The sequence below is a fragment of the Apostichopus japonicus genome, chromosome 2 (assembly GCF_037975245.1).
Source record: "Apostichopus japonicus isolate 1M-3 chromosome 2, ASM3797524v1, whole genome shotgun sequence".
In the NCBI taxonomy this organism is placed as follows: domain Eukaryota; kingdom Metazoa; phylum Echinodermata; class Holothuroidea; order Aspidochirotida; family Stichopodidae; genus Apostichopus; species Apostichopus japonicus.
Genome location: NC_092562.1, coordinates 4,690,015 through 4,717,124, shown reverse-complemented (window position 1 = coordinate 4,717,124; position 27,110 = coordinate 4,690,015). Strand labels below are relative to the sequence as shown.

Sequence of the window (27,110 nt, the reverse complement as noted above, 5' to 3'; positions counted from 1 at the left end):
CTAAAAACTAGTTATTCCATCTAATCATCTTCGTCTGTGTCCAAGTCTTCTTCAATCTCAAGTATCATCTGACTGATGTTTTCACACCCCTTGCATTGGCATAAATCTGTGCATGGAAGGCCGAAGGATACACAGCAACTGTCTCCTGCATTTGGTAGTTGGCACTTGTTTTTCTTACATGAGCAGTTCTCAAGTTCAATTATGCTTTCAGGAGCAGGTGGGAGGCTCATCCAATGAATGGCAAGGTGTCCATCATCAAATATCCATCCATGTTCACTAGGAGATGGTAAATCTTGATTCTTCATTAAGCTTAGTTTATAAATTCTTGCCTGGAAGTTGGCACGAAGGATATGTTGACGAAGGGCATCATTATTTGGAGGCATTGTACTCTCCATCCTGTTGGCTTTCTTCTTAAACATATCAAATCGCACGTCGTTGACTGAAGTTGCATCCATTTGACCATACAGCTTGTAGACAAATTTTTCAACGGCAAGGAAATTGACTTCATCAACTGTAAAGGAGTCACCCAACATCTTTAGTGACTTTGCAGATTCTGCATCACCTTGTATGTGTCTCAAGGCTTTCACTTTTCCCTTCAAGAAAAAGGCACTTACTGAATCACATCTTGGCTTTCTTAACCATTTAATTCTGGTTGCATCCGTAAATCTCTGATAGCATTTCCTGTGAAATCCACCATTAGTTGGAACTGGAAGTGCAGGTAGGAAGGCTGACTGTAGATCACAATTTTGAAAATGTAAAAACTTAATGGCAGTTTTTCCATTTTCAGTGTGAGGATGATCCTTCCAGATATCCATGCATTTTAGGAAAGGATCCCAAGTCTTGGGAGTGAACTTCTTGTAAATGTCACTGAATCTACGTTGGATGGTGTATGACACATGGTTCTTCACCCCTATCATGATCAGTTGAGGTTGGTTCGGTCATAGTTGAAAGACCTACAAGGGAATGTAAATAAGCAATAGTTTAATTACTTTGCTGTAGAAAAATGAGTCAACTATTTAAGGTTTGCAAAAATAACAGAGTTTGGTCTACGTAACTCGGTAACTGTCTTGATTTGTCAGCCTTGTCAGGCATAGCAAAATTGATTTGATGTGGTTAGGTAAATTTCCAATATATACCCTGAAAGGAAAACCCGTTTTACTGAATACAATGGGTTGATATTGACAAAGCTTCTCGATAGAGGTAGTGTGACTTTGATAGTTTCCAATCCAAACTATGTCTTATATGCGACCAGGTTATTGCATCTCAATTGTCAAACCATAATAGCTGTCTACTTTTCAATAGTCCTTAAATGTAAAGCAATGTCATACCACCTTAGACATGTTGTCACAAATCAGTCTATATTTATTCCAACAGTGTACACAATTGGAAAACGAGACTGCTCAAACAGTAGCCCACAGTCATTACTATTACTGAACGATATAGTAAAAACAAGACATCAGTTTTATCCTAGTGCAATTCAGTTTAATACACATGGGACAAGTACTTCTATTCCTTATTTTGACTACTGGTCTATGCTAGTTGTAGACGGCCTAGGCCTAGCTTAAATTACATGTAGGGGAGGGCCTCGGTGTGATTAGCTTATTAAGCTAACCGAATTTCACCCTCATGCCAAAAGTTAAATAACAAAACAAATAAACAAATTGATGTTATCTAGTTGTAAATATACATATAGTATACACATAGATTACGATACGAAAGCATGTGACTTTACCTACGTACTCTAGCAGCCTCAGCGAATAGTCACCATGTTAATGATTAACGTTAGTCTATCACTCAATTTGTCCTAATGTCATTTTCAATCTTCTTTTAGTTGACGGACTATAATATAGACAAGCCTTGTTTTTAGCTTCCAGGGGTCATAAAAATGTAACTTTACTACCCACAAAGCTCAAGAGTATGAAAAAGTTAGGCAAATACTGAGTAAAAATGTCAGTAAACACGGGCAAATCGTACACTAATGACTCAACATTTAAGATTGAACCGTTTTCGCGAAACTAGCTGTTCCAGTGTCCATCCTATGAATACTTGCCAAACGTGATTCGGCTGTGTAAATACGAACTTCGAATGATGATTTCAACTTTATTTCATATGAAAAGAACCTGAAAAGTACTCACCATCGGGTAAATAGGTATGTTGTTTTCAGGTCATATCGGTACATCTATCAAATTTGAAAAACTTGGACGAACGAACTTGTTTTCGTACGCAAAATATGGACGTTTCAACATAACTATGTGATAGCCATGCTGATTTGTGTGTGCTAATTGTCATGTGATTGTCATTTGGCAGTAATGCTGCTTTGCGATTGGTGTATACGGACTTAATCCTACCTTTCAAAGAGAGAGTTTCCAAGTGCTTTCGTGCAAAAAATAGTACCAAGTTTATCGAATAACTAAAAAACGTGCGCAAATTTTTGGTGGAACAAAACGGATTTACGAATAATATAATTTTTGTGAATTTTTGAGAGTTATTTTGAGTTGCCCCTCCGACTGGACTACGGAACTGCAAGAAAAACGGCTTTGCCCCACGGTCTACTATTACAAGCCTACAGTTGGCCACTGCGTAATAAAATACATATTGCCTACCTAACCGCACTCTATGGAATGTCACGAACCGTATGCACAACAACGTCGACAACGTTCGTTTTCATCCTTTCTATGATTCGTCCTAAGTTGTGCATGAACAGCATGTTATGAAGCTAAGCTATAGCAATCGTACGTGATACGCACTTCCTTTAAATAATTATTACACTGCTAACGATAACGATATTTGTTTTTAGGCCACTGCATATCTGGCTATATTACAAAATATGAAAGTTTATATTGTCCATCAGTTAAGTTCGTCAAATGTATCAAAGTCCAGACATTGGACAATAAACAAGAATCATCCTACTGGAAAAATTGTAAAAGAGCACTATGTTTGTCTTTCTGATATATTATGTAAAAGAACATGTAAAAGAATTCAAACAGGAAACAAAATCTGCTGATGATATGATATCCGTGATCAGGGGCGTAGCCAGTATGTAGCACTGTAGGCCCGGGTCTACACTTTTTTGGCCAAGTTATCTTTTTTAAAAACACCCATATTTCAAATCCATAAGCTTGCTGGACGAGTTTAAGAGTCCAGACAGGAATAACTATTGAAATGAACGTAGCAAGAATATGGATAAATTAGGTGACCTAGTCTTCTAATTTAGGCTGTCATTTCTATCGCGTGCCGCTTCATTCAACACTCTACCCGCCGATCTTGTCAGTTTTTTTAACATCTAGTTAAGAACCCTTTTACGCAGATAATATTTCAGTTGAGAAAACAGTTGAGAAATTTGCATCAGATGGCAATCGTCGGATAGCTCTCGCCTTCTCTAATATTAGGCTAACTTAAACATTTACAGTTGTATCAAAGACAATTACTGGCTATAGTTGTAACAAAGACATTTCTGGACTATCTTTGTATTTACAAGTATCAGCAGTTGAAAAGTAAGACTACTCTGTACATGTACTTTGCTAATTTTAAATACCAAACATTATGTAGTACGGTATTGAATTACGTACTATTTTAACTCGTTTGTTTTTTTTTGGTTTAAAAGTGATATTGAATGAGGTGTCTCAAGTTAGCAAGAGGCCATGGAACCAGAATGAACACTCGGGAAGGGCCGTTTCCGGCCATCTGGGGGGTTTGTAAAACCAAAAATTTTCTTGTACGCTCCGCGCCAACCGATGGTGGCGCTCCGCTCAGATAGTCGTGCCTACAATTTTGAAAATCCATATCAGTCGCAAAAAGTGCTCCCCCCCTTTCAAATTCCTGGCTACGTCGCTGGGTATAGGGGCAAGAACCTTTACGAAGGGCCACAAGCGAATGAAGGAGGTTTATAAAGGAGAGTCAGTATGGCCCTGGGGCCGACTCCCATCTCAGATATTATTCTATATCGGAAGCATCTTGTGGATAGTTTGGATGTAATGCTTACATTAAGGAACATGTTTGATCATATAAGTTTAAATTCAACAAAAGTAGACTACAAACATGGACACAAACAAAAAAATAAAGCAAATATTGTTTCTCAAATCAAGATATATTGAAATACAAGTCATACAGCCTATGTTGATTTCAAAGAACAATCAGCCTTCTTATTGTCTTGAAATATTACACGGGCATATTACGTAAAACAGCAGCTGCTTAGTTGCTCATTTAATACAATCGACTGAAAGACCTGCGGAGAAAGTACTAATGAGTTCATGATCATAGGAAGTCAAACAGAATTCTCTAAAGAAGTTTAAAAGACCAAAAAAAAAAACAACAACAATATTACAACAAAACCTAGTGTAGATCAGACTTAAACCGATGTCAAAATGATGCTGGCCTTTGATATAGGTAATTACTATGTACAAGAGAAAGAACCATACCCGTTATTAACCAGGTTTCAATGAGAGAGAAAAAAAGGGAAGAGAGAGAGGTAACTAGGGAGGGGGGGGGGGAGGGAGGGAGGGAGGTAGAAAATAATAAACCAGGAGTGGGCTGTTAATAGGATGTATGGGTTGGCACTGGATTAAGAATACGAGACAATTCAACTCGTTTGAAAGATGCCACCATAGTTATGACAAGAAAATTTCGCATCGCCATAATTCACAGCTAAAAAGTATTGGCATAACTCAACACACCACAATTTTGATTTATTAACCATTATAAAAGGTTTTTCTTTTTAAATACAATGATCGTAAATTCCATAAAATAAAATATTATACTGCTCTTCGAGAAGTTTGTAGGTGAGAGAACAAAAAGCAGCGGGTGGGAGGGGGGGGGGGGATGTTTTAATAAATATTTCATGATTTCAATTTTATACAATTTTCTGACAAGAATAAAAATTCAAATTTCCCTCAATGGGAGGGGGGAGGGGGAGGGGTGAGCAAAGGAGGTACAACCATGCCCATTTAAAAAAAGTCTACCACTGTGTGAAGTAACTTTCTTGGTAAGGCACTTAAAGCATTTTTTCCATTGAAGACAAGAACTTTGTGCAAAAACCTTTGTAAAGGAAAACTAATACAGATACTGACCAAATAAACTGTTTTTTAAGAAACTTTAAAAAAATCCTGATGATAAAACTGCCAGACGGTAGATTTCTCTGAAAGAAAACGATTATATTGCTGCATAACATAGTAGGATAATAATGTCTATCCACAATTTTCTCAACTCTGAGGCTCATATTGCAAGTGCAGAATAATTATCTTTGACTTTGTATATTGAGCCGGTGGGTGTTTAATATTGCATCTGTTGACTCAAAGAACCAACTTTCCGTTTTCCTCTTTAAACTTATCCTTGAACTAATCACCAACCAGAAGAAACTAACAAGACGAATAGACAAAAAAGAGAGGTGGGTTTGAACTTTGAAGGCTTCACAGAAAGACACTGGTAAGATTCCAAGAGAAGAGATAGGATAGAAATATTGAGAATATAAACATAGAAAATAGATGACATTAAATCCATGATTACAGATAAGGCATTTTTCCACATTTCAATGACATGCTTCATACTTCCCCCACTACTCTCTCCCAAAGTAAAGTCTTGGATTAGAAGGTATTTAAAAATATTCAAGAATCTTTAAAGCAACTACTTCACACCTCTAAACCACTGTCCTTCACAACATATCGCTATGACCAAAATTCACCCCCCATCTTTAAAACCTTAATCATAGCAAAAACAAAAACAGCTACAACCTCTTGCCCACCCTTGCCCCATCCCCTTAATTTATACCTCTAAGTCAAAATGTATTTCTTTTCTCATCGTGAAGCGCTTGACCAATTAGAGGGCTATATAAAGTATGTTATTATTATTATTATTATTATTATTTTAACAGATCATAATTTTCACTGCAATACTATGTACAAAATGTTGAACCTGAGTCAAGTCATGATTGTCAATGAATGCAAAAATTCATAAAATTTCTATCCTCTCTACATATACGGATTCTTTTTGCACTCAAAACAATGCTCCTAAAAACCTCCTATCAAGGTGACTACGTAAACATATATACACAAACATGAATAAAATCTTCTTAATCAAGATTTACTTGAGGTCTGTCCAATAAATAACTAATAAATTACTTTTAATTGTAAATATGTTACCACCAAATTCAGGATATCTTAAGCAGCACAGTCACGATCTATGATCTATTATCCCATTAGTCACCTTGGGTAAATTAACCGAGTCATTTAAACTGTGTTTATATCATTTAAAAAGGGTTTGTTAAAAGACAGAGTAAATGTTACTACTGAAGTCTTTGCTCATTTTCTTGATACATTCTGTCACTGATCAGTTGAACCTTGCAAATTAAGAGATTGCTAAATAATGACCTAAGCAACTAAACAAAAGTAACAACGGCTAAGATTCCTACCATTATTTTAAATACTCCTAAAATGATGAAAGTATACATTTATCAAGGGAGAAGGAATTTTAAAACACATATTCTATAGATTTACAAGTCTAACCTCCAACCTAACAATCTCTTTGTGTTTTGCCTATGCTACTTATTAAGTAATGACATGTTAAAGCTTTCTTAATGTACATCAAGGTCAGAAATTCAACATCAACCTACAGTCCATATTCCTCTCCTCTCTCTTGGTGACTAATCCCCTAGCCTGTTCTCAGCTAATCCTCGTCAGAGTCCCCGCTCATGTAGTCCTCGATTGCTTCTCGACGTTCCACTTCCATGTTTGAGTTGAGGTCGTTGTTCCTTGCAACCATGTCTCTCTTCCTCTTTATAGCAACGTAGGTGGCTTCGCTCAAACAATTACGGCATCTCTGGGTTCTTGGATGGTGATATCCAAACACCTGGAAAGAAAGAGGTGGGAGAGGAAAAGAGAGGGGGGGAGTATTAATTTGATATTTGGTGAGCAGAAATGTGATGAATTTTAATTGTGACATCGTCGTTAATTTAATCTTCGTTGTAACGATCATGGATTGAGATATCTAACTAATGTACATCAAGTATTTGACAGAAATATTGAAGGCAAAGCATGCAGCAAGGAACCCCTCAAACCAAACTCCAAATCTCAAACTTCCATAGTACCACAGTTCTGGACGATACTTACGATTGGTGGACCTATCACAACCAGCTCACCCCTCCAGTCCACCCCCCTCTATTCCTCCTTCTTCTAATATCCTGTCCCCCAACCCATCCCTCCATATAGTTCCCATTGCAAAAAAATTGGCTGTAAGCTGTCACAACAAAGGCCCTCACCTCCTCACAGACATCCTGCCATTTAACAAACCAATCATAGGCTTCCTCGTACTCCCTCCTGTCCTCGTAACAGATGCCAGTGTTGAGGTAGATCCTGGTGGTAAGGACACTATTCTCACCATAGGCTTGTAGGCAGAGCTCCAGTGATGACTTGTAGTACTGTAAAAAAAATGAAACAATATAAAAAATAAAACTAAATGTAGTGAAATATCATTAATATTTAAATATACATAGCCTAACAGCAACATTCTAAAAAACAGAGCAAACTTCTGAAAAAAACAGAAACGCTATTCAAATCGAATATTTACGGATGAATATCTGATCTTTTTTTTTATGCCATATGTACAAAGTACTAAGTAAGAATGTATACCACATTCATGTTGACTGTACAAGTTTTTGGCAATGGTTTAAAGAAATGGAGGTCAATTTTGACCATTTCATGTCAATGGGTCAATGGGTCATGTCAATGGGTCAAGAGGTCAATGTTTGACCCCTTTCAAAATGAAATATTGGATCCTTCACTGAACCCCAAAGTCTTTGTATTCTACAATGTTTGGAGGATTCAAATCTTTTGAATGATATTTACGGCAAAGTATGAAACCAAAGATTTGGCTTTGCCCACATAAGTACTTCCAGATGCAAATTTTGAGTGACAACAAATATTTCTATTTTCTTTAAAATTTCTCTCACTTTCGAATCCCCAAAAGGCTTGTCTCGATACTTCTTTTATGGCCATCGACTTGGGATTTTAAAGCTTAGCTTAAAGCAATCTTACTTTCAGGGATACTCGGGTAGGTTCTCATGGAACTGTCAACCAAACATAAAACGTTGCTATGTTTTTCATTTTCTTACCTCTACTTGCTCATCGCTGCCTCTCGGCTGGATTACTCCCTTGGTCATCAAAGCATCTGCCAAATGGCCATCAGATTTAAGCTGAATAGGGAATCACAAAGACATGTGTTTACTTTGTATAATACTCTATTTAACACTGGCTCCAACAGCAGATGGTAGTGGATATAACAACTATACAATATTGATAGCTGATTACACTATAGGAGTACCTCCCTCTGACCCCGCCCCCCCCCCCACCCCTCCCTCCCAACCCACCCCTAATGATTTTCACTCTAGTGCGAATTTAGTATGCAGCATATTGCATTTACCCTTGCAAAACAAATCGCATTTTAAAACCATATTGTTTGACAACGACAGTTTCAGCAGTGTATTCAGGACACAGACGATGTAACACAATTGACAATTTTTAAAACTTCTTACCACAAACATCAGTGACTTTTGTTTCTTGACAAAATGATCCAAACAGTATGGTAAGGTGGTGTACCCAAGATCTTGTGCACCCCTCTCTCCCTCTGTCCATAGATTTTGTGCACCCCTCCCCCTGCCCCCTCCCCACCTATCCATAGCTGTGCCACTTTTCCTGCAACTTGGCAGGAAGGGACATCGCCGCTGGTCCTCTTTCAACCACCTTCCCTCCATACCACCCAATGGCAGAAAAAAAAAGGACTCATGCATGGTACATATTATATAGGAAACCTCTGTGTCACCTCTGTGAAGATGGTTATAGCCTTCTCTACATTATTCTTGGCTTCAGACTCGGCCTCTTCCACACTGAGGCTGTTATCACCTCCGACCTCGACCCACGACTGGAGATTGAAGGCCAACTGAATGAAGATTCTGCCCAGCTTATACTACACACAAAAAAAAGCAGAAAAGATATCAAATTCATTTCAAAAACTACTTTGTAAGCATGTGTTTATTTCATTGGGTCAGGGGGAGGGGGGGGGGAAGGGTTGCATATTTTTTTTGGATGGGCTGGAGATGGGATGGGGACTGTAAAGTTAATCATTACAGGACCAGTATAAACACATTCAGTGTTTGGGTCACTGCCTCCATCATCATATCAGAGGTCCTTCAGGCATCAGATTGGTTTTTATTATTAATAATGCCTCTTCATATTTATGTAAGGATGAAATGAAAATCAATAAGAGGACCACATTTAGCTCCTCCCTCCCCCCTAGATTCATTACTATATACAAAGTTGTAATCTAGGTGAAAAAATATAATACACCACCTAAAAGATGCTGGTGATCATTGTTTCTTTCCCACCGCTGCTGCTAAATCCTGACTACCCCAAAGACTAGATATTGTGAGCCCTACATTCCCCCCACCTTCGGTTCTGTGCTGTCTGTAATAAAGTCTTTGATGCATTGAGCATTTCAGCAATGATGAGAGCTTTTGTCCATACAAATGCAACTGTTGAGTAAGTGCTCGGGTCCTTCGGTCTTCCAACGGTTCGTGAGCCGTTACCTACCTTGTGAATCTCACCGTCCAGAGTCTCTCTGAGTGCGATAGATTTCCTAGCATACTCTATAGCCGGCCTAAGCTCCCTCTTCTGCGAGACATCCACGTACTCATACAGCTTCAATTTCTGTCAAGAGAAAGATGAACGGAATCTCATCCAGTGTCAAGTTTTTGTAATGTGGATGGTGTCCATTCCCCTGCTGTTAACCCATGTGTATTGTACAAAGGGAATACCATACTTGTTTCGGATAACGGACAGGGAGAAATTGATGCTGGTCTGGCAATTGTACACCTTGTAACAAACATCCTCCCTCCTTTAAAACATCTCACTTCTAACATTTCCAGGATGAGAATGTGGTTTCAAAATGTTGCTTATAAATGAGGTAAAACTGATGTCTATATCTCCCATACACCAACCCACCCACCCCCCCCCCCCACCTCCTTGCCCTCTTCAGCCAACGACCCTAATAAAGTATAACCACACTGTTAACATTCAAAAGTTCAGTTGCTAATTTCAAAGACATATATATACGAATGCTTAGCATAGACCTAGAGCAGATTCAAAGCAGCAGCAGGTGAGCCTGATTTCAGCTGTCAGCAGACATTTTGTGCCTTGCATGGGTCAGATCAATTTATCAGTCAAGGATATCCTTCGCCTGCCATAAATGATCACCTTTTAAGTAATATATTACCTATTGCAAGTCAGAGATCCACTATATTTTTTGAAAGCTCCATGTGTGTGGTACTATACAGAGTGGTTAAAGGGAAAGAGCAGGTACCTGGACATCGTACCTATTACCAGGTCAGTCTATCGATAATGATGCTAGGAACGATCACGTTGGACAGACAGCTGTCACTGGTTTGCCAATGAGTGAATTGCAAAAAGTACATACAAGTTTTGGAGAGCAAAACTTTCTGTAGTGGATTGAACTGTTCGTAAATTTGCTAACGAAGAAGATTAAATTACGGTCACCTCTTGGATAGATTGAGAATTATCCCATTTTGTCTAAATATTAAATGGCTTGGTCAAAGAGAAATGCAGCTTTACAGGTGAAGAACAAAGAAAGAAACAAAAAAAGAAGTTCTTACCTCATCATAGATGGTACAAACCAAGGCAAATATTTCTACCATTCTCTCTGGCCTTGCGCCTAGTTCATTCTCTTCCAGGGTAATAGTTTTATTCAATAATTCCAGTGCATCGATATGCTTGCCTGACTGAGCCCTGCAAAAGGTTAAAAAGCGAATTTTATAAAACAAAAAACAAAGGTAGAAGTAGTTCACAGCATTTTCTCATTCACATGTTTACAAAGCCCATGAAATTGTTTCATATTCAGAACAAATTCTTTTCCAAAATAATCCAAATTATTTTCAACACCAACACCAAGATTCTAGCATCCGACTTAAGCAATTCTAGCGTAATTGCTGAATCTAATTTACATAAAAAAAAATCCATGCTGAAACTGTTACTGTCAACTTCAAGTGGTTTTTCTCACAGCCTCTATGTTGAAACTAGTTTACAGCCAGGAATTTCATCATTGCGAATGTCTACAAAACTTGGACAAATTCTTCGATCACTCTTGTCAAATGATTTAAATTATCGTCAAATTAAGCTACATTGCTTTATGATCAATAAAGATGGAGATAAACAGATATCTTGTTGAATGTAAGTGGCAACTCACAAGACTCTGGCTACTTTCTCGTATCTCAGTGCAAGCTCCTCTTTGGTGACGAACCCCTCTCCTTCTTCCTCATCAAGCCTCTCGAGACAAGCCGTATATTCAGCCTTCAAGACATCCTGCCAGTCCTTGCCAAGCCCCTGATGAAAAGACAAACAAATGCTCTGTTTCCAAATACTGATTTATAGCGGCTGTGTACCTTATGAAGGTATGTGTGCATTTGTTTTGTATTTCTGACTGAGGATTTGAACAAAAGAATTCCAGGTCCTCGAATGTGATTTCTAAAGAATCGCAACGTCCTCACAAGAATTCTATTGTTATGGGGTATTGTTAAGGTTAGGGTTCGTGAATTTGAACAATGGAAAAAACCATGGGGTCCTCTGTCTGAATGTACCTGTTTGTGTGTGTGTGAGAGAGGGGGGGGGGGTGGGGAGGAGTGAGAGATTAGGGGTTCTAAAGGAATTTGGCAGTAAGGCCTGGTGATGGAAAAAGACTCTAGTCCATAATATCATGTTTTAACATGTTCCAAGGTATAAACACAACTCTTACACAAAGATCTTCTTCCTAATAAAAGGTAGGGTCATCGTTACCTGACTTACTTAGAAATGTACTCAAAATGAACTGATGAGTTTCAAGCTAAATTAATTCCACCCGTTCCATCTCCTGACCAAGCCGTATGCCTCATTTGGCTTCAAACAAGATTTCAAATATTACTCATATTACCACCATGGGTCCCTGTGACAAAATTCATCTACATGAAATCAAAGTGGTTTTGCAGTTTCATCCTTTTTAGATAACAGCTGCAAAAGAGATATAACAAGAATCAGATCTTCACCTCTCTCCAGTGCTTTAGAAGCAATGTACTGTAGTCCTCATTGTACAGCATGTCAAACACAGCCCAATTTGTCAGGAAAACCTTCAACCGTTCGACATCGTTGATGGCCAAAAGGTGTGCCGGGAGTTCCTTGTCAAACAAAGAGGGAGAATCGGACAAAAATTGAGTAATTTTGAAATAGTATCTATACATATAGAAAAACAAAAAGGTGTTTGTCATGAGAGAGTCATACAATTATGATACAATTTGTTTTTCAAGTTACAACAAACAGAGTAACAAAGATGGTATTTACAGTCATTTGTGTGTCTTTTTGCTCTCGGGAAGAAGGAATGCAAAAGGAAACGTTCTCTGGGATCTGAGTTTATGTTTTATAAGGAATCTTCCAAAAATGAGTAGGGGAATAACCTGTAAGCATGCAACACCCCCCCTTCCCCCCCCCCCCAAGCACTTCAATCCATTAAGATGTAATACTTGACAGTGTAAGTAAAAAGGACAGGAAGGAGATTGTACTTACTTCTACTTTTCGATGAATCACGTTAACCTCAAAGAAATAATCCGCTAGTTTATGATGCCACCAGGTTTGATCGTATTTGGCAGCCCCAGCAGCGCCTCCAAAATACCTGTTGGGGGGAATATGAGAAATTAGCTGCATACCATAAACTGATACTGTATAGGCTATCATTCTATCCTCTCGTACCACACACTGATACTGTATAGGCTATCATTCTATCCTCTCCTACCACACACTGATACTGTACATATGATTACAGGAGGCAGAGCAAAAGTTGTTCTCTTACTTTTTCCTGACTGCTTTGCTGAGGGCCCTGTGGTAAAAGTCAAGCCTTCCTTCACCACTGTCACCAAAAGGCCTTATAAAAGGTTTCAAGGCCCTGAAGACTGTGGCCCACTTGTAAGCTGGGAGGGGTCCAATGTCCTTGGATGTCTTTTCTCTGCTCTCCTTCTCTACGGTGCAAAAGAAAAACCAACAACCAAATAGTTTGATTTGATATCTCTTACACATATCATATATAAATGACTAATTGTTAAAATGTAGAGATTGGTTTGGTTATTAGCTAAATTACTTTATGGTAGTACCTACTTCAATCCAACATATATTATATGAGAATCATGCTAGGCTTGAATTAAAAGGAAATTGAAAATATATCCAAACAAAGACTAGCCATATTAGAAGGTAAGATCATCTACTCTACATGTTCACAAAACCTTTAGGACATTTTCTTGGAAACAGTACACTAAACTTCTTCAGAGAAAGAAAACATATCGAGTGGAAAGTTGAAAAGGGCATGAATAAAGTCAAGGTAATTAAATCAGCAGTTTTTAAAGTTGATCTTAAAGCTGACCTTTAGATTCTTTTTCATTTTCAGCGCTGTTGTCGGGGATGAGATTATCCTCATCTCCCAGTATCTTCAGGAGCTCCGTCTCCAGTAATCCAGTCGACGATGTCTCCAACAGGCAAAGGGTTGACGTCAATAATTCACCACCATTTTCCTCCTCAAATCTTGTGAAAACCTGCTCCAAAAGTCTGAAGGAAATTTGGGAGATTGATAAAAATCTTTTAAATGTGGAATGATGAGGAGAATGATATTCTATTCAAGCGAGTTTTGTTTATGACATGACCTCAAAAATTGCATATGAATAACCTCATTTGCTTCCCCCCCAGTAAAGTTTTATAACGACAATAAGTTTTAAATATTCTGTTAGGCTGCAACAAAATTACTCCCAAGACTTTTTTGTCAAAAACACATTCAGCATGTATCACAACCTCTAACAAAGACTGATATACAAATAGCCTGTATTTTCAATAAAATGGGTAGTTTTTCTAGACAAATGAAATGAAAAATGATCAGGTGGAGTATACAATAATCATAATAATAACAATCATAATAATACATACATACACACACACATACATACAGAACACAAGGTAATAACTACCAACTATAAAAATTGACTGGAAAAAAAAGAAAAATGTAACTTTAACTCATGCATCTAATTTATCAGGTATTACAAACGACATAACAATGCAATTGGAAGAAACACCACGTAAGAAAAACACATTAGAGAAATGCCTCGTTAGAGAAACGCCTCGTTAAAGAATAAATTATCTCAACAGCTTAAGTTTCATACGACTAAAAAGAGGGATTAGGTTATTTATGATCTCAACTTCACTATATTTCTTTATCCTAATTTAACTTTATTTCCTTACAATGTTTCCTATGTATTAACTTTTGCCATAGCAAAGAAACTATTGGCTATAATATAGAATAGACACTAGATTTGAACCAGTGAAATAAAGAGTTTTGTGTTCTACCCCACACAGTTAAACTTCCTTTTCAAACCTCTTCCCAGCCAATTTGTGGCTGTAAAAATGACACCTAAGGGTGTTAACACTGGCTACACAGTAAGCAAGACACTGTTACCCTCTGGCTTGCCCCACACTTTCACCCCCCCCTTTCCCCCTCAAGCAGAGAGACGGTTGTCACCACCAACTATTCACTAGAAAGCTCAGCTGGTAAAGTGCAGGACTTGTCACTAGTTTCAATTCCATTTTAACCAATACTTCAGTCACTCCGCTAATTCCCCAGTAAGCCTTAATATGTGACTGACTTGCGTACACATGGGAGTTTACACATCAGAGGAACTAATATTTCCAAACCTTGCTGGAACAAGAGGGTCCTTGCAACTTCAGACCCTTGTTAACTTTTATACTTCTTTAAAGCACAGCCTTTCCTAAACAGTTTTCACATCTTGTAGGTGGTTTTTGGTTTGAAGCATATTTTTAAGCGACAACAATGATCTGTTGACATCTGGTTGGCAAATACTCACTCCAATAAACCATCATCCAGACTATTGATCTTGTCCGTGACTTTATCAAACAGTCCAAACACACGGAGCTCTTCGCAGGCTATGGACAGCCATAGAGGGTTCTCGGACGATTTCTTGGACAGGAGGCTGACCATCTGATGTTGGTCCAGCTTCTTGTTGTATTTGCCCAGCATTTCCTTCACAATTTGCTGTCGATAAACAGGAAACACTTTTAGAATCCTTAGAGATGGGGCTGACAATTGGTACTGCCATCATATAGTCTACCAATATAAGAGTAACCCCTACCGTACAAAAACAGTGCAAAATACACTGCCAGGAAAATCATCAAAAATTGACCCATTCTGGCAAGGGCTTATTGTTAGTGTCATTTTAAACTAGGTCAACTTCAAGACTTTCACTTTCTTTCAAGAAACTTACTCTTTTATTCATTGAATAATATTTCCGCTCTTTCAATCGTATGCTCTTCCAAAAATAGGATTATGAAAAATCTAGCACTGCTATAAGGAATCTCTTGTAAGTGACTACATAAATAAACTTTTGCTATGTTCAAACACACGCTTGCTTTGCCTCACTATTTTCATAAAGCTACATAACCTAATAATTAAAATATTGATAATGCTGTTCCCAGATTGATCAGTTTAGGGTAATGACTTTCTATATTTTTAAAGAAACTCCTTCCACAGCCATATGCTTCTTGCTTGGTTCTGTTTATTCAGTTAAAACTTACTTCTCTTGCTTGCATGTCAAGAGGGGTGACTTTAATATCCACTGGAGGGTTGGAGCGCTCCTGGAGAATCTTGTGCGGAGGCGTGTCGTCTATCATGGACAGCATGACACGAACCTGCGGCGATAACTTCCTGGGTAGCCAGCTCAACACTGAACCACTTTTATCATCATCAAACTGAAAATAATCATCATAATAATTATAATAATAATAATGAAACAACAGGAGTGAAAGAAAGACATAAACAAGAGCATTTTGATTTTCAGAAATGTGTGAGATATAGTGAAAACTAAAGGGTCAATTTGGATGTGAACAGCGTACATTATACACCGGTAGCAGATAGTAATGGTTGTACCCCTCACTAAACTGTTGCCAACCTAATGACAAACTTCATGGCTTGAGCCTAACAGAAGGAATAGTGCAATACTGCCCCCATCTCATTCAAGTCTATTACCACGACCTTGTGAGCACATGTTAACAGAATCTTATATTAGCTGGTTGTCATGGAAACATTATATTCCTTCATCATTAAAAAAAAAAACCTGACTAACTATTCTGGTATAATTTCTGATATGTGTAAGAGTGTAACTTGCTGAGACTAAAGCTAATGTTTAGACCAAGATTTAGGATTACAAATATTCTTCTTTCAAATGTTCAATCCAGATTATCTTTGTATTTTCCACCCATCCATCTCACCTGATTGAGAGCATCCATTATAACAATGACCGGTCTCGTCTTTGGGTTGGATAAAACTCCGCAGCTCAGCTGACAAGTTGCTTCAAGATTCTTTGGGGCTGTAGCATCCTGAAAATTCAATGGACAGACACTGTCACACAACTCAAAAAAATGACATCTCAAGCATAAATTCCTGGGAGAAACTCACATTCTTTAGTTCATCCGACCAAACAAACGTAAAATTGATGACTAATATGGCTAATACTTCAGTTGCAAAGTTAATTTAATTCACAAATTTGACTGGTAAGTTACTAGTCACATGGATATAGTTCAGTCGCAAAGGTGACTCTTGAACGAACAGTCAATGGCTATACTTGCATCAGAGATACACATAGGAACGCAAAGGTAGGACTAAAGGTATCTATATTATAAGTAAAAGTTATTCAACTGTCACTTGGTATATGATTGTCACAAATATGACTGGTGAGTTACTAGTCACATGGCTATACTTGGATCAGAAATACATATTGATATTAGGAATGCAAAGGCAAGACTAAAGCTATCTACATAATTAGTCAAATTAATTCAACTGTCACAGGTATGTTAGTCACAAATCTGACTTTTGAATGATGAGTTATGAATAACTAATTCAGTTGTAAAGTTGACTAACATGTATTTCAGTCACAAAGTTGACATATGACTAACAGCATTACTATACTTCAGTCCAAACCTGACTACTGAATGAACAGTGAGAAGCTACATTGTAGTCATTTGTTGCTATATTTTAGCTATATTTGTAGCTATATTTTAGCTATATTTGTAGCTATATTTGTAGCTATATTGTAGTCACGGTTTAACATAAAGCATGCCGAATCTTTAAATTGAAGCCATCTAAAGTTTCCAACAACTGATGACACCAAGTAAAACTTTTACTGAATTCAAATTTGCAATTCTCAATCGATTCTGTCGCAATCATGGAATAATACTGATTTGTTATTTATCTAAGTGTTTTTGGTTGAGATGTTTACACTTACATTGAAGGCATCTAGCTCTTTCAGCAGTCTCTTTATACATCTCTCTGGAATGATACTGATTTATTAAACTAAGTGTTTTTGGTTGAGATGTTTACACTTACATTGAAGGCATCTAGCTCTTTCAGCAGTCTCTTTACACATCTCTCTGGAATGATACTGATTTATTAAACTAAGTGTTTTTGGTTGAGATGTTTACACTTACATTGAAGGCATCTAGCTCTTTCAGCAGTCTCTTTATACATCTCTCTGGAATGATACTGATTTGTTAAACTAAGTGTTTTTGGTTGAGATGTTTACACTTACATTGAAGGCATCTAGCTCTTTCAGCAGTCTCTTTATGCATCTCTCTAGGTCTGTCGAACCTGGGACAGCTCCGACAAAGTGGTAGAATACATGCCAGCCTTCTTTACCACCTCTGTAAGAACAAAATTACAAACAAACAGCAGAGTTAAAAAACCAATATATAACTCACCACAGTTTGTAATTATTTGCTATATTCACTAATCACCGTGAAACTTTTGCGGTATAAAAAAAGAGAGTGGAATGGGGGTTGGGAGACAGTGGAAGTAAAGAGAATTCTCTCGCTGAGAATATTGAAACTTCTTACAGCTTTGCCAAGAACCTGCCATTGTTAAGTTGAGTGCCTCGTTACCTAGTTACCATACTTGCTTGTATATAATTACCCTTAGAAATGAACCAAAAGTCTCATAAATATGAAACAAGATCGCTAACTGTTAAAGGAACTTGTGCTACCAAAAGTTGGACTGTGATTAAAGTTCCTCGACAAGAAAAACAAAACATAATGGCATAAGTTTGAGAATTAACTTTGTCAATAAAGCAACCTTCCCAACCCCTGTTCCTACAGATTACCACACCTCACATCCCCCCCCCCTTCCCCTACTGACATAGGTAGAGAACATTTGTTAAAATAATATCACCAACCCTGGTATCTTCTTGTTCAATGCCATAGTTTGTGCTACATCAGCAACTCTTGCCATAAGAGATGATTTTCCTGTTCCGGCGCCCCCTGTCACGATAAGTGGTTTGCTGCTACCGGCTTCTTCTACGTATGACTTGATCTGTTCTAGTATACCATCCCTACCGAGGACCACACTCCCACGGCTCTTGAGAAATGACTGAAAAGAAAAAACCAATCACAAATTATGACCTGAAAAGGATGATGATTATGCTAATGATGTCATTTCAGCCATTAACCTGTCCAGTTAGTATCTATGAAGTGAAATTCTATGCATTTAAAGTCACTTTAAAAGTTATTCACAGTGAACTACCAAACGCAAACTTTTATTGTCCCTTCTACTGCATAATAACTTCAAAATAAATGCTTTTAATACCTCAAAGAGAAATAAAATGCTTTTCAATTTTTACCTTAGCTTTACCGAAAGGTTTAAGAGACCATGAGGAAATGATATATTTTAATCTTTTTCTTCAATTCTTGTTCTTGTCAAAATCCCAACTAACAGATGTGATATTACCCATGAAGCATCTGACAACTTTCTTTCTTTCTTTTTGACATTAAAGAGATACCTTGTGTGATGTACAAGACATTTGAATGTGTCGTATGTCCCCTGCTGATTGGCCAAACTCTAATCCCCTCACCCCACCCCCCCCCCCCCAGTCACACTGCTGATTCAATAGGTAGCTATGCTTATAATCTCAACTCACGAAGCATCTGAAAACTTTTTTCTTTCTTTCTTTTTGACATTAAAGAGAGACCTTGTGTGATGTACAAGACATTTGCATGTGCCGTATGTCACCTGCTGATTGGCCAAACTCTAATCCCCTCACCCCCCCCCCCTCAGTCACACTGCTGATATCAATAGGTAGCTATGCTTTATAATCTCACCTCATGAAGCATCTGAAAACTTTTTTTCTTTCTTTCTTTTTGTCATTGAAGAGAGACCTTGTGTGATGTACAAGACATTTGAATGTGTCGTATGTCCCCTGCTGATTGGCCAAACTCTAATCCCCTCACCCCACCCCCCCCCCCCAGTCACACTGCTGATTCAATAGGTAGCTATGCTTTATAATCTCACCTCATGAAGCATCTGACAACTTTCTTTCTTTTTGACATTAAAGAGAGACCTTGTGTGATGTACAAGATATTTGAATGTGTCGTATGTCCCCTGCTGATTGGCCAAACTCTAATCCCCTCACCGTCCCCAACAACCCCTGTCATACTGCTGATTCAATAGGTAGCTATGCTTATAATCTCACCTCATGAGCTTCTTTGGTTTGTTGATACGGATTGAGATGAGCATCAACCAGTGGATACTGCTCATTGATACGACCCTTGAAGAAATCAAACACCTACCAAGGAAAACAGAGGCACAAGTTAAAGATTGTGATATATTCTATAAAATGATTCCACATAATCAAAGTGAAATTAAGCAAAATATGCCAAATACAAAACTGTGAAAGTACTCAATGTTTATTTTTCCAGAAAATAAATTTCAGGTCAATTTTACCTTCTTTGAAAAGTTTTCCTGTAACCCATTGAACTCCACTTTTCCATCTTCATCGATTCCAGCGAATTCCACATCGTACCAAACGACTCTGTCACCCTATAAAAACAAGCAAAACACTGCTGTAAAAATTAAAGCAATATCTTCAACTGTCACAACTGTTTATTAAATATGTCTTTAAAGGATGATTGAAATATTTTTCTAGACTATTATTCTATTTTTAAATATCATCTAATCACCAAATAGCCATAGTACAATTACAACATGTTTATGTAAATTTACAATTGTGAACACAGGATGAGTTGATCTAGATCAGGCTGGTGATGGGGGAGGGGTGGGGAAGGTGGGGGCTACAGCATGATATAATAACAATTGGAGGCAGGTTTCACTAAGCAGATCATAGAAATTTTACATTATGGAAGAAAGGCCTTTAAATAGCTGAGATCCAGATGTTGGGGTGAATACATCCATCCCCTTTACCTCCTCCAACCCCCACATCCTTCTACCTATGGATGAGATGCAGATGTAGGGGTGAATATGTCCATCCCATTTACCTCCACCAAGCCCCACATCATTCTCCCCATGGATGATATGCAGATGTAGGGGTGAATATATCCAGCCCCTATACCTCCTCCAACCCCCACGTCCTTCACCCCATTGATTGCTTTACTAATACTTACCAATCTCTGTTGCAGCATTGTCTTGAGATACTCCAGCTTGTGACAAGCGATGGGATTAGGATCTAAGAAGTCGCTCTCGTACTCTGCTGGTACGGACGACAGGAAATCAGATTTCCGGATCATGAAAAGAGCTGTGGATGAATTAGATGTATATTAAAATATAAAGTATGATTCAAATTTGGACTTTTTCAACAGAAAACAATTAAATTTTATCATTCAATTTAGTAGATATTATCATTACTGAGGTTCATTTTTGTGATATGAATCATTCCATATGACAATTTGCTAAAAAAATCAGTAGATTCAGATTTCCAAGTTTTAACTTCTTCAATAAGAATTGTGAATAATAAAAAAATCATTCCCATATACAGAGGGTACAATTTATACACTGTCACTTAACGATGTCACTAGAAACACCAATGGACACTGCAGCTGAACGGAATTCTACTACAGCTTCTACCCCTGCCTTGACTCCATGGCCCCTCCTCCCTTGCCCATCCCCCACCCCTGGCCTCCGGGCCTAAGCCAAACTCTCAACCCTTTAACGATGCTACTGGTTTCATGTACTTACAGTTAGGATTATCCCTCCGGTAAGCTCCATGGAGAATCTCCATCTCGGTCACGGACAAACCCTGGATCCAGCGATACTCTTTGGCCAGTGATGGAGATACGTCATTGGTAGCAGGGATCCAACCGCATCTTTCACTGTTATTGATGATCAGAGAGGAGTGTGCTTTGTCATAATCTGAATGATGCTTTCAAACCAACCAATCAAATCACAGAAACTTACATTTTAGTCTTATGGGAAGTAAATCATAACTAAGCTCAAATCGGGAAAATTATTAACGCATTCCTCCAATTCTATTTAGCTACTGTAGATGTGGACAATTTGAGAAACATGCAAGTGTAGGGTGCTTGCTCCTGTCCAGAACAGCATCATTGTTTACAATCATGTCACCCCTGAGGTTCTCTCACAGTGGACCTGAAGATATTTTCTAGTTCAAATATTTCAGACTTGATTTAAAGCAAAATATGGCAGATAATTGGAAAGATCCTCACAAGATTTTGGATTGCAATGAACACGTACTTCTTGCCCCTCCCACATCTAAGCAGTCTCTTGTTTACATGAGGTCATGAAAAGATGCTCAGATAGGCATGAAATAGTCAACCAGACTTCACTCGGTAAATAAAGCATCTTACCTGGTCAGGTTCAGAAAGAAAGGCATGATGTTGTCTTGATAGCAGCGATCGATTTCACCGAGGCACATCCTTAACGTTTCTTCTGTGGTAGTATCTTTAGGAACACCCTGTATTAGTTATATGTCAAAAGAAGCTCAAATAAGGAAATTGATACTGATTGAAATTGATAAACAAGTCAAGTTCTTTCACTAACTATTTTCTTTCAAGTGGGTTGGGAAGGAGCGGGCAGTCGGGCATTAAAATAAAAACAAAATCTGAGGCTATGAAATAAATTAGACATTTAGAATTAGTACGAAGGTAAACTTGCAGACTTATCGATAATTTGATATCACATTTCTAAACCCTTGTATGTCTTCTATTATAGAAAATACGGGTAAGTCTAAAAGAAGAGAAGGAAATCACGCCATTCAAAGACAAGAAAAACTTACTCTAAACTTCAAGATATTTAGGCAAAACCTTATAAGATTGATGGCAAGTATTCTTATATGACATAACATAACATGTCTTACATTACTTAATGTTACTATATATTGTGCTTTTGTATAGTTTGCAATGCAGCAGATGCTACACTTCAAAACTTCACTTGCAGCCTTGCAAAGACAGTATTAAAGACAAAAATGATGTAAAAACATGGAATGTTTCCCTTTCTTACCCATCTAAGGTCACACTCTATTAAATGTAATCTCCTCTTTTCACACCACTGTCTCAAGTCTGGAAATACCTGAAAGCAAAAATGTAAAGGAAGAAATTTAAACATCAGTTCATTTTTTACCAGAAGACAGAGGGATTAAACATGCAGTTGTCCAGGTGACTTGGTCATTGGGATACAAGGTTTGTGCAAGAACAGTATACTAAGGGAGTGTTGGTAATTTGCAAACGTATACAACCTTTCATAACTTGTGTGTTTAATTTAATACAGAGCTGCTCGCATTGTTCAAAATGCAAAACAGAGTCCACTACTCCTGGAAAAATAATCAATATTTTGGATTTGACCTCACTTGTTTTTTTTTTGATTAATTACTTGTAGTTTATTGTCTTTGATAATTACAGCAATGTTGTCAATTTTGCAATTCCACTAAAAGAATTTATATTGTTATAATCATCTTTTAAGATTATCATATTTCAGTTGGTAAACACATATTTTGTCTGTCCCTTGAAAATGTATCCCTATAACCCAGCTGGTGTGCTAAAACGTACACCACTGGTTATATGGTTTAAAAATACATACATACATACATTCATGATACACAGGACAGTCTGACAGTCCATGTTAAAAAGGACACCCCACTCTGCAGCACTAGATCAACACATTTTGTAATGGTAGCAGCAGTGGGGGGGGGGGTACTCAACACTCTGTGCTGTTTTTTAAGTCAAGCATTTATCCTGTCATTAAACTGTACCCTTTTGACACCAAGTTTTCCCTGGTTTGCCAGTCACTTCCTCACCTTGTACTGTAATCATGATTCTTAGTCACAGCACTATTTCACACTGTTTGGTGCTGACTTACAACAGCGAGATTCATATCCCAAATACATTAGTAAAAGTTCTTCAAATCTTTTAAAAGCATCATTCATTCCATTTTATCTCTTCTTGCAATGTCTGTCTCATCATAATTAAATTTCGGCTCAGGTCTTATTTTTTTACCTCGAAACAACTGTAAAACAGAATTAACAGAATCGTTACACGTAATTATTAATGGCTTAATTACACTTATTAAATAATAATCCAGACTTTAAGAGCATAAACATAATTGACCTACTTAACATAAGTGATATGTACAGTAAATGCTGACCTCTTTGACCAAGACTTCTCTCTCCGCGTGAAAGTCCTTGAATGTCGATGACACAAATATCCGCACTGTCTTCCAACCAGACCTAGTCACAACAATTTTGGACTTCTTGCCTTTATCCAGAGTGTTGTCTACTTTCTCCCAAGTTCTCTCTACCACATATTTGTAGCCTGAGGAACCCGAGGGAACCGCCATGGACTGGGATGAGCCGCACCCCATGTTGAAGTCCTTCTACAGGACTTATATGCTACGACACGAATAGGCTGTAACAGGATAATGGGAAAGACAAAACAATTCTGCGTATAAGTGGTTTCAGTCTAAAAGGGAAAACCAAAGATGTTGACAAGATATAGTTTTGAACAACTCTAGTCTGCATTGTATTACATAACACATGTCTGATAATTACATAGTACAACTTTTAACAACTATCTACCATTAGTGATAATAGTCAGAGTAGCTTTAAAACACATGTAAGTTAAACTTCCTTTAGAGTAGGCAAACAGTGCTCTGAATACAGTATAATGTACATGTACAAGTTATGATCTCCTTTCTGGTCAAAATCTCATAAGAATTGTGGAGAAATATGCTGTGAGAATTAAACATACAATACAATGCTGATAACATATGCAGATTATGACACTTTCATTTCATCTATTGGTTTATCGCAACGTAAACATATGGAAAACTATCAAATATGTAGCTTGTAGAAATGTATGCAAACATTGCAACAAAGTGATCTAACCAAACCTATTGCAGGCTTGTTCAGTGGGTCACTACCTGTATTATAACATACTTCTCTCAAAATACAGTATTTGATTTTGAAGACCATGATGCTACGGTAATAAAGTCACTGTAAAATATTTCCCATCGATCAAGCTGCTTTGTAAAACTGCTTACTTTGCAGCCAAAAATTAGTCTAACCAAATCAATTTATTTATTCTTACAAGAATTGTCTGGTGGCCCAAAGAAGTTACCTTAAACAATGATAAATAATTTTCCAAAGTCCAAACATGTTGTATGAGAAACAAGTATGAGAACGCTAATGTTGCGTTTGACAGAGAAACGATTTTTTAATCGTTAAGGATAGACATTTCAAATATGATTTGAACAGTACAGAACGTGACGTCAGCTATGCTAATGCAGATTGCCACATAACCCACCCTCCGTACAGAACCTATACGGTAATCACAACAAAAAACGTGTTTGTATACAGATAAATTTCTTCCTTAATTTTCGGTGAAATTTCTTAGAAATTAGATATGTTTTCAAAAACTCCTTAAGCTGTACTCCATATACGTAGTTGATCGGTGGTTTCGTGGTCTTTGTGCAACACAAGATAAATTTTAACAGCAGACTCTTTGTTGTTTATACATCGCGCTATCCAGCTCCAACGCGAAGAATGTTCACATATAGGCTACTCTAACGTTTATAATCGGTCAGTTCTGCGAAGCCTAAGCTTCTCCTTGCTACATTCTGCTCTGACATCTATTCCGATCAATTTCTTCCTTAATTTTAGGTGAAATTTCTTATAAATTAGTTATGATTTAAAAAACTCCTTAAGCCGCCATATATGTAGTAGAATAAGTAGATCGGTGGTTTCGTGGTCTCTGTGTAACTCAAGGTAAGTTTTAACAGCAGACTCTTCGTTGTTTGTACATCGCGCTATCCAGCTCCAACAATATTCACGTGTACAGGTAGGCTACTCTAACGTTTACAATCGGACAGTTCTGCAAAGCCTAAGCTTCTCGGTGCTACATTCTGCTCTGACATCGATTCCGCCAAGTTTCATCTTTCGGTGTTACGAATACTTTTCAAGTTTCTTTTTACTGTTAATTCCGTGAATTTTATTTCAGCTATTTCGAAGAACAGTTTAGGAACTGTGGTTAGAGTGTCAGAGTACATTATTTGCAACGCTATACGTATACCAACTGGGCATGGTAGGCTGTAACGTTCGGGATAGGTACGTTATATGTAATAGGCGGTCACCTGTGCGTGTACAAACGTGAGAGTGTATTTGTTGCGGAAATTGGAGTGCTATCTTCAAGTCGCCTGTTTTGCCTATTTGCAAGCACTACGTCAATCACCATATTGATGTGTTCGAACAAACGGTACTTTTGGTGAGAAACTGGTGAATTTGAAAACCAGATTTCTTAAAGAAGAAAACGACGAATGGAGACAATTTTTACATGGTTAGAAAGAGAAAAATAATAACTACAAGGACAATGTATCAAAACCTACCACCAGACAATTCCTTTAAGTGCTGTTGTGTCCGTTTAAAATACAGGATATAATTGGATTGCCTTAAATATCTGTGGATTATGATTGAATGGACTTAATTTTGTGGTTGTAAAAAAAATCAGTTTAAATTCAAGCAGTTTCTAGTCCAGACAAGTTAAGTTGAGATTTTACAAATTCAGGGAATTTCCAAGGAGAGTGCATAAAAAATCTGGGGACATTTCTATGGACAGTTTATCGTTTCTTAGGCCTAAAGTTTCTCTGGAGATTTCCAATGCATCCATGGAATCTATGTCTTATACCACTACCAGGTTTCATGCTCAATTATAAGGGACAGATTATTGGATTTTACCTAATCTAAATTTAATCTTTCCAGAACGAGATGAATTTAGTAACAGTTGTTCGATCTCCTCGAGCACACTTGAAAAAAAGTTGTAGCATGACTTAAGGTAACTTGAAAATTTTTCCTTTACTACAGACTACAATACAGTAGCCTTACTTTTGTTTTAATCCAGCCAGAGGACAAGATCTGCTATTGTCAAAACTACCCTCTACATGGTACCTGCTGATACTGGGTGGGAGTCCCAACCTGTAATTATCACAATAGCCAGTTCACTACACATTTAGGCCTAAGGTTTAGTCACTGTTTCAGTGCATTGTCGCCTAATTTACGCCTAGCCTACAGACTTTTGCATATATGCCCTGGCCAATTTAGGCCCTACTGCTGACAGTGTTGTTACACCAAGGTCATTTTGGCTCTTCAATTAAGTTCGTACTAGGCCTAGTCATGATAAAAATGTCATTACCACACATTATGCTTAACGTAAGGTTACTACTATTATTACGTAGTCTAATGATTAAGACTACAACTGATTAAGCTAAAATACTAGGCTACTATAATTTAAACAAAGGCTTTGCACCAAGGCTAAATGTTACCCAGTCAGTCTTACTGAGTGTTAGTTGGGCATTATACTAGAATAGTACAGTAGGCCTAGCCTAGGTATGACTGATTTCTGAAGGGTGAAAATGACCTTACCACAGTAGCAATTATCTTCGAAAAATACTGTAACCTCACATTAGATGAAGAAGGCACTGGTCTGTGAGCATTACAAAACAGCTAGTTCATCGACAACAGAGTTGTTTTTGGCATGTATTCAAATCAGTGATCGAAAATAGAATAGCCCTTGCCTTGTTCCAACTAGTACTCAAGGGGCTTCGGTGCAGTACGAATTACATTACGTTACCATGTCAGCCTAGCACGCTTTGGTAGTACGGACGACGGTAATATGACATACACCTGTTGTATTTTCTCGTGTGCAATTTTAGTGCACAGGTTTACAGCGCTCTACGAAAACAGAGGCTTGGTG

At 37.7% G+C, this 27,110-nt stretch overlaps 1 protein-coding gene across 1 annotated transcript; it reads right to left on the bottom strand.

Moving 5' to 3' along the window:
* Positions 1-4,068: 4,068 nt before the first annotated feature.
* Positions 4,069-26,992, bottom strand: LOC139975221 (TPR repeat-containing protein DDB_G0287407-like). Its single transcript, XM_071982956.1, has 24 exons — positions 26,780-26,992; positions 23,512-23,771; positions 22,372-22,440; positions 21,720-21,826; positions 21,091-21,224; positions 20,520-20,650; positions 19,843-19,938; positions 19,592-19,684; positions 18,299-18,492; positions 17,660-17,771; positions 16,344-16,451; positions 15,651-15,824; positions 14,924-15,111; positions 13,438-13,619; positions 12,874-13,039; positions 12,591-12,696; positions 12,077-12,205; positions 11,245-11,381; positions 10,655-10,787; positions 9,576-9,692; positions 8,809-8,952; positions 8,102-8,182; positions 7,250-7,408; positions 4,069-6,840 (listed from the first exon to the last, which is right to left on the bottom strand). Exons 2-24 carry the CDS (start codon positions 23,725-23,727, stop codon positions 6,658-6,660), a joined length of 3,159 nt encoding a protein of 1,052 aa, XP_071839057.1. The 5' UTR covers positions 23,728-23,771; positions 26,780-26,992; the 3' UTR covers positions 4,069-6,657.
* Positions 26,993-27,110: the final 118 nt, after the last annotated feature.

What these genes read in the sequence shown, in the direction of transcription:
- LOC139975221 (XM_071982956.1), bottom strand. Translation starts at nt 23,727, where the DNA reads ATGGGGTGCGGCTCATCCCAGTCCATGGCGGTTCCCTCGGGTTCCTCA. An exon ending in TTTGTACCATCTATGATGAG is followed by an intron (nt 9,693 to 10,654) that starts GTAAGAACTTCT and finishes TTCTCTTGACAG; the next exon opens with AAATTGAAGCTGTATGAGTA. An exon ending in TGGACGGTGAGATTCACAAG is followed by an intron (nt 8,953 to 9,575) that starts GTAGGTAACGGC and finishes TTTTGTGTGTAG; the next exon opens with TATAAGCTGGGCAGAATCTT.